General features: G+C 38.7%; 2 protein-coding genes across 4 annotated transcripts in view; one reads left to right on the forward strand and one right to left on the reverse strand.

Moving 5' to 3' along the window:
• The window catches only part of LOC107565860 (brain protein I3-like), a 5,478-nt gene extending 924 nt beyond the window's left edge, over positions 1-4,554 (forward strand). Inside the window, exons 2-3 of the mRNA XM_016251147.1 lie at positions 1,259-1,424; positions 3,948-4,554. Of these exons, the coding sequence (XP_016106633.1) occupies positions 1,259-1,424; positions 3,948-4,080 (299 nt within the window). The 3' untranslated portion in view covers positions 4,081-4,554. The remainder of the gene's footprint in view (positions 1-1,258; positions 1,425-3,947) is intronic.
• Positions 4,555-5,882: 1,328 nt separating this feature from the next.
• Positions 5,883-8,445, reverse strand: part of LOC107565878 (brain-specific angiogenesis inhibitor 1-associated protein 2-like protein 1) — a 59,981-nt gene continuing 57,418 nt past the window's right edge. For 2 of the 3 annotated variants that reach the window (XM_016251168.1, XM_016251167.1), the window contains exons 11-12: positions 7,809-7,849; positions 5,883-6,760 (exon numbers count right to left, since the gene is read on the reverse strand). In XM_016251168.1, the coding sequence (XP_016106654.1) occupies positions 6,688-6,760; positions 7,809-7,849 (114 nt within the window). In that variant the 3' untranslated portion in view covers positions 5,883-6,687. The other variant, XM_016251169.1, reaches the window with a different exon arrangement.

The raw sequence follows: 8,445 nt of genomic DNA on the forward strand, positions 1-8,445 counted from the left end.
GTGTGTGAGTGTGAGAGAGAGAGAGTGTGTGTGTGTGTGTGTGTGTGTGAGAGAGAGAGAGTGTGTGAGTGTGTGTGTGATGTTATTAATATCAGTGTAATAATGATACTGGTTCAGATTCAGCTTCCTGTAATTATTCCCATAACACGTTTGAGGAAGAAACATTTGGTTAAAGCAGTCAATTGACACTTCATGAAGTTGACCTTTAAAACCTGAACTAACCTTGCCATGCCATAAAAAGGGAAATGTATCTGGTGTTTACTAATTTGACTAATTTCGGGATATTACAAAAAACAACAACAATAATAATAATTATCAGACATGGTCAAATTAATAACTTACAGTTAATATTTTAACAGAGTAATAAATCGCAGTGCGTAAATCAGATTAATCAGTCTGATTCATTCATAAATCATAAATCATGAATCCGTCTGGTTTGTGATTCACTAAAAAGAGCTGATTCAGTAAGAGGACTGTACCGTTCTACGGTTTATACAGCTGACTTAGTTATGAGCAGTCCTTAAGAGTAAAATACAATAAAAATAAATCATGTGGCTAACTTGTAAAACTAGTCTAAGCAGCTTATGCGACAGGCTCATTTAAAAGAAGCAACTCATACGAATCTGTTCGTGTTTGATTCTAAAAGAATGGGATGTTTTTATATGAAGAAGGTAATCATTCAGTAGCTGCCGCTTGTTTTTATATGTAGTTTTATAATAGACCATATGCACTGAAAGCAGTCACGTACTGTACACAATGTGGTTGGGCCAGTTAGTCATTAACCAATCACTGACAGATTGTCTCAGCGGTTTATATCCTTGTGAAAAAAGAAGTGCACTCCAGGATACTTCAGCATGTTATTTACAATTAAATGAAAATGTATTCTAGCATTTAATATGTGCTCAAAATAAGTGCACTTCTGTAACTGGATCCACGTGAAATGTACTTAAAAAAACAAAAAAACAAAGTGCACTTTTCCAAAAAAGTTGAAGAAAAATAGACATAAAAGTGTCTCTCTAGAAGTACACTTAAGTGGCCTTGTATTTCATCAGTGTGATCGGCAAGCACAGTTTAAAAAAATATACGTTTAAGAATTGAAGTACACTACAAGTGCATATTCGATACTATTAAGTGCGCTTCTTTTTCACAAGGGACTGTCTCCTCGGCTATAGTTTCCGCTCTGATAGCTCATGAAACATGACTTCTGCTCATCACAGGGAGTCGCAGCATCTGAGCTGATAACGTGGGTAATGTGGAGTGTTAAATGGAGGTGAACTCTGTCCCGCAGGTTTCCCAGCTGCCACGTCAGGTTATCCAGCGGCCCCAGCACCGCCTGCCGCCGTAGCCAGCCAGCCGGCCTACACCAGCAGCTACACCATCGTCCAGCCCTCTGTGGTGGTGGTGGGAGGATGTCCGGCCTGCAGGTGAGGCGAACAGTCATCCCACTCGCTATCAACTTCAGAACTTTATGGAATGTTACTCCGTGAAGGAAAGAACGGGAATAAACCGGATGCTGTTCTACGGAATTCCGTGGTTTCTGTGTCCGCCCTGTTCCCTCGTGACTGCATATTTACTGCTAACTCATGCAACTTATGTCAGAATCATTTCCTGATGCGAGTCTTGCCACATCGCGAGTCCCTCCTGACACGCTGATTTCACTCTGAACTTTGGTTCATGCACCAGATCAGTCCAGTTTAGTGCGCATGACCACCAAACAAACACTGTGATTGTGGTTCCCTTCCAACTTCTAAATCAATGCTGTACGATATCATACATACCATAGATATAGACCAATTCAGAGTAGACGTCAGTTACGTCACTTGCAGCTGCGCGCGCACAGTGGTTGCAGAACAACACTGGGAACAAGTGGAGGTAAATGGGTCAAATCCATGGAATAAGAGAAAAATATATTTTTGTGCCTTTTGATGTCAAGATCGGACTGCAAATAATTTTTATAGAATACTGTCGTCATTTGAAGCTAAACGCAGAGGTTTAAATGGACATACTATGGATGAAAACTGTTATGATTACTCTACTTTTAAAGCATAAATTCAATTTAATCAATAGGTCTACATAATATTCACATATGCTGTTCATAGGGGACGTATTGTATTAGCCCTACAGTTACAGCATGAAATATTATTTAAACCTTACTATTAACATTTTTACATAACATTTATTTACTTTATCTCACAATTCTGACTTTTTTTCTCACAAATGCAAGTTTATATCTCCTAATTCAGACTTTATAACTCGACTTAACTCAAAAATAGTGAGTTTGTCAAATCTGAGGGAAAAAGCCAGAAGAGCCGAGGGGAAGATAGAGAATGACGAGTTGTTTTTCCTTATTAGAATTGTGAGATATAATCTCGGAATTGCGAGAATAAAGTCAGAATTTTGAAATTTAAAATCAAATGTATCTTTTTTAAATTCTTTTATTCCAGGGCTCCATAGACTGCCGCTTGAAAACCCTCATTTTCTGCCTCCAGACAGGCTCCGCCCACAAAAACCGTCACCCCTGTTTCGGATCTGTAAGACTATCGCACGCTCTAACGCCAATTTCGTTGAATAACAGTGCTTATCACTGGGTGACAAGCTCTTGTAATACGCGTAGAACATTTTGAAAATGACATCTAATCAATATAATTTATAATAGTTTTAAACCTAACTATTTTGTACCGTATCCGTGAAATTCTCTAGCCGTAAAATCAAAGAATCAATCAAATATCACCAGTGTTGCCAAGTCTGCGGTTTTCCCGCGGAATTGTGCTACTTGAACACTGTTGCTGCGGGTTGTTTTTCATGTCCGCGGGTTGAAGCGACCCCGATAACATGATATTTAGCCCCTAAAATGTGAATTTTACCAGGGGAACCGTGCCAAAAAACTTTTATTTTATCCCCCCCCAACGCAATTTTTAATGGGGGACCCCCCTCGAAACGCATTAAACCATTAGATTTACGTGAATGACTTTTATGATATCTTTATAGTTTGAAAGTTTTGGTCGCATGGGCTTTTAATAAGTGAACAAAAATTGAGACCGTTTTAAAAATAGCTTCGTGTTTTGAAGACGAATCAAAAGTCTTTGGAATGAAGACAGGCTTAATTTTTTTGGGGTGAACTATCCCTGTCGACTTGATAATGATAAGAAAGCAGAACCACAGACCGATGCTATTTTCAGGTTTATTTGGAAGAGAAATGGTTGCAGCAGAGTGAAAATCACTTTGGTTTTGGCGTATTTTTAGCTCTTACCGTTTCAGCTTGTGCTGATGGGGTTTAACAACCCAAGAGGACTCTCTTCCAACACATTTTAGGACGGGCTAGATTAGACGAAGCATCCTATATGTGGGACGAATCTTTTATTTGATAAGCATTTTTACTAGTGAAGTAAATACACATTGATGCTTTTCTGGAGCTAATAAAGTTCAGAATCAATCAAATGCTACTTAAGTCATACCAGGGGGAAACACAAAGAGGGTTTTAATCATTTCATTAAATAACTAGTCATACAGTACCGCTCAAACATTTGGAATAATTTGTGATTTTTAATATGTGAGCCTGCAGCACAATCTTTTTGCACCCTCAGATTCCAGATTTTCAAATAATTGTATCTCGGCCAAATATTGTTCTATCCTAACAAACCATACATCAATGGAAAAATTGACCCCTATGACTGGTTTTGTGCTCCAGGGTCACATATAAGTCTCTAATGTTCCCCAAGGATGCATTTATTTAATCAATATTGTGAAATATTGCAATTGGTATATAAATATCAGAATGATTTCTGAAAGATGCGACACTGAAGACTGGAGTACTGATGCTGAAAATTCAGCTTTGCATCACAGGAATAAATTACAACTCACTATATATTTAAACCGAAAACAGTGTTTTAAATTGTAATAATATTTCAGAATAATGGGATCTGAGCGTGGTGCTGTTCTGTGTCCAGGGTCGGCGTGCTGGAGGATGATTTCACCTGTCTGGGAATCTTGTGTGCCATATTCTTCTTTCCTCTGGGAATTCTCTTCTGCCTGGCCCTGCGTCAGAGGAGATGTCCAAACTGTGGAGCCACATTCGGCTAGAGGGACCAAAAGCCTGCCGTCGTCTTTTTAATTCAGTTTTAAGCATCAGCATAGTTCCTCTGTAATCACTGCACATGATAATGCCAAATGTCGCTTATGTAACGTTAAGTTAGTAACCAGACACAAACTCTTTGATTAATATAAGATGGTGCATGTGACGGCTGTCCATGTTTTTACATGCCTCGCAAGCGCTATTTGCTGATTTTGTTGTTCTTTATATCAAATCTTAAAGCCAATCACTAGTGCCTTTATGATGGCAGAGAAAGCATAAACTAAATGAGCCGGGACTCACTGAGGGTAAATCCCACACCACTCACTTCCAGTAACATTGTGTGTGTAAATGAAACGTGAAAATGAGCATCACTGTCGTTCATTTTGTTTTTGTTCACTATAATATGCTCCCTAATCAGTCACATCTTAGTCAAGATCAAAAAGCATTGTCTCTGTTCATTTTTGTGTGTGCTTGATTTAAAATTTGTATATCTTGGGATTTCTGAATCAAGTTCAGACCACGTTCTTTGTCGATAGTCTGTTATTTTGGGGGCCGTGTTTTCATCACTGCACTGATGATCTGTGTTATATGTGCTGAGTTTTCTGAAAGCGTCTTAGAGGGTAAATATGGACCTCGGCCATATCCAGGTTGAACTGAAACCTGCAATAAACAAGGGAAGCTGGCATCTAGACAATGTGACACGTCACCCAAAGACACGTAGTTACGCTGTTTCTCTTATCGTTTTCTTCCAGTGATTGACAATCAGTCTCAGTGTGATTTCAGTCATGATGTACTCGTACCTTACACTAGACACGCTATTATGATCGGTTAGAACTTTTCTACATTAAGAAAGATTGTAAATAAATTCTACAAGTGTTGCTGTTTGTGTTTGTTGATTATATTGGACGTCCTAGAAATGTCGGTGCATAGAACAACATTTTGAACTTCTTCATCGCTGACCTTATCTATAAAAATTTTTTACATCACAAATTAAAAAAAAAAAAGTTAAAATCACAATTCTACATGTATGCATTTTCATGCATATATATACTTGTATAAATTATATCTGGTGAAATTTACTTATGCAGGTTTTTTGGTAGTCTTTTTTTGCTAAATTCTAAAATCACCTCAAACAATACTTCATTAAAAAAATATATAAATTGTATACATGTCAGAGTTTGAGGGTTATCTAGTGTTAGTCTACAACAAGGCTTTTCAAAAGCGTTCCTGGAGCCTCCACAGCACTGCACATCAACGTCTGACTTAAAGGAACAGTTCAAACAAAAATGACAATTTAGTCATCCTCCGTCCATCCAAGATGTAGATGAGTTTGTTCATCCATCAGAACAGATTTGGAGAAATGTAGCAGTGAATGGGTGCCAGGAGAAAGCAATATTATGGATAGAGGATTTGAATTTTAGCTAGAAGAAAAGTTTGAAGTTAAAAACGTCTTGATGGATTTGTTTCAGCTTTTCACTTCACAAGACATTAACTGATGGACTGGAGTGGTGTGGATTACTTGTATCCGCTGTTTGGACTCTCATTCTGACGGCACCCATTCACTGCAGAGCATCCATTGCTGAGACACTGATGCAATGCTACATTTCCCCAAATCTGATGAAGAAACAAACTCCTCTACATCTTGGATAGTGAGTACATTTTCATTTTTGAGTTAACTGGAGGACCCGTCCAGGAACCACTGGAAAAACGAAGCATTTAAGCATTTCTTAGAGACTTTAAATGATTCATACTCATTCATTCTTTCTTCTGGAGTGGCAACATACCTCTAACATTTGAACAGAAGCACACATTTAGAAACAAAATATTTTATTGTCATACAGCAGTGATCTACAAGATCTCAGGCCAACATCAACAGAAAAGTGCATTGATACAATCAAAGCCAAGTGAATAGTTTCCCCCAAGCAGAAGATAAATCACTATCCACTGACTGATTATTCAGTGTTGAGACTACGCTGATAAAAGCAAAGCTCCCTTGTTCTAAAAGCATTGATAAGCAGCTAAAAGCTCTTCTGTAGATGACGGTGTTGCCTGCACACTGGACGTCTCCGGGTCAAACTGGAGCTCGACTTGGCCGACTAAAGGCCAGCTGAGTGAGTTAGCCCGCTAACTCTGGAAAACATGCGTACTGTACATGTTCATGGCTCTGCTTTCCAATCCATGAACGTCACACTCAGCTCGTTCCACTAGCAACCAGGTCAAGTGTGTTAAGGACTAGTGGCCAGTTCAGACAGCATCTACAGTAAGTATAATTTTTCATCGGTGTTTCATCACTATCATCAGGACTTCTCTGCTAACGCAGGTTCCCATCTAGCGTACATGTTACAAAATATCTTCACAATGATTAAAAAAACCCCTCTTAATCACACCCATCTTCTCATGTATTTACAGAATGATACTTTGAAAGTTAAGCATCTGGTTACTGGTTCTTACAACTAAATGCATATATATTAATTCCCTCTATACATACACCCATTATATATATATATGCATAGAGAGAGATGGAGGTTTAAAGGGGACTGACATAAATAGTGGTTGAACAGTATGTGTGTGTGTGAATAAGCCCAGCATCCTCGGCGGCGGGTCTCTGGTGTTGATCAGATGACGGGGGCTGATCTGTCATTGGTGACTGTGGGCCGAAGTTTGACCGTAGCGAATGGATTCCCTCCCCTACAGACACAACATACTGTTGCTCCAGCTGCTCATATACAGAGACCGCTTACACGCAGCATTTCAGACCGGATTAAAAGAATTGTAACATCTAGATTTGTACACGTTTTTCAGGAACTGTGAATGGTGCTTGCCTGTGCAAAACTTCTGTCTAACAATGCAGTATGCTGCTAGGGTGTTCTGAGTGGTTGTATGCGTTACAATTAGGGCCGTCAATAGATTACAATTTTTACATGATGTGGCAATTAATCACATATTAATTGCACATCAAATTTGGCTGAGAAATTACCTACAAAAGATCATTTACAGTCATTATTGGGTTGCATGAGAAATGCATGACATAGATAAGTAGCTTTAGAAAGAATATTTTAATTTTTGGGTGAACTATCCCTTCAATTAGTTTTTTATTCATATGTAAATATGAAATAATTTTTAATGCAATGATACTCTACATAAGAAACTAAAACAGCCAGTAGATGAGGGTAAATGTCTTAATGAGCGAGTCATTCATTCATTCGATTCTTCAAACAGAATGAAATCAATGCTTCTCTTTATGAATGGGCCATTGAATCATACTATTCGTTCAAAACGCAGATTCATTCAGGAATTGTGTGCTGCTTGGAGACGCTCAACAGTTCTGCTGTGGCTTTAACAGGTAATATTTGCATTGGCAAAACTGAAAATATAACAGTTCTTATTCATCGAACTGTTGTATAAAATCGTCACATTTGCACTTGTGCTATTCGGGACAAAAACAGCACGCGTGTGATATTGCTTAACTGTATCATATGATATAAATATGAGACAAAAGCTGAATTTTAGGCGCATATAACGGCATTCTATAGGCTACGTCACGATCATGTTGATCACCATTCGACTTAAAGTGGCGATGTGCAGACCGACTGGTGTGTGACATCAACGTATCGGTCTGCACAGCGCCTTGCGTTAAAAACTGTAACTTCTAACTAATTAGATTCCAATTCAGTAGTTGATCAGTCACATCACAAGCATTGAGGACAGACAACAAACATGACCCTTTAATACTCACCCTAGGATAGGATGCTTTGGCAGTCCGTTTGACTGAGACATCTACAGGAAACAGAGCAGAACACGTCACACATCTACAGAGCAGACAGCAGATACCACAGCACCAAAATAAAACATTAAAGAGCTGAGAAACAGACATGCTACCAGTACTGCACAGTTTACGGCATATTGTATAGTATACTATAAAACAAGTAGTGCAACAACAAAAAAATGAGTGCAACAATTTCAAATAGTAAATTACTTGATGCAAATATGTTTAATTCAGCAAGTGCAATAAGCGTTCAAATCCAGAAGTACTCATGATTCATTGCTTCTGGTTCCATGTCTGTTTTCCATGCACATTCCTACATCCAGCAGTCACACAGGTTTGATGTCTAACAGGAAGACAGCACACAGAGCTCACGGTCTGGAATCTAGTCCTGCTGGAAACGCGAGTAGAGGTAAAGACACGTGACAGTTGTGACTGGTATAAAAGCAGACATGATCTGATTACGGTCATCAGGTATGAGTGCAGAAAACTGGAAGCGTCTGCCACAAACGGGGAGTCTTTCATATATTCTGTCGAGGATTTTTTGCGTCTCAGCCACTGTCATATGCAAAACACATGCATAAGAGGTAATATTACGCAAAAATATCAC

The sequence above is a fragment of the Sinocyclocheilus grahami genome, unplaced genomic scaffold, assembly GCF_001515645.1.
Source record: "Sinocyclocheilus grahami isolate Dianchi unplaced genomic scaffold, SAMN03320097.WGS_v1.1 scaffold1032.1, whole genome shotgun sequence".
NCBI lineage: Eukaryota > Metazoa > Chordata > Actinopteri > Cypriniformes > Cyprinidae > Sinocyclocheilus > Sinocyclocheilus grahami.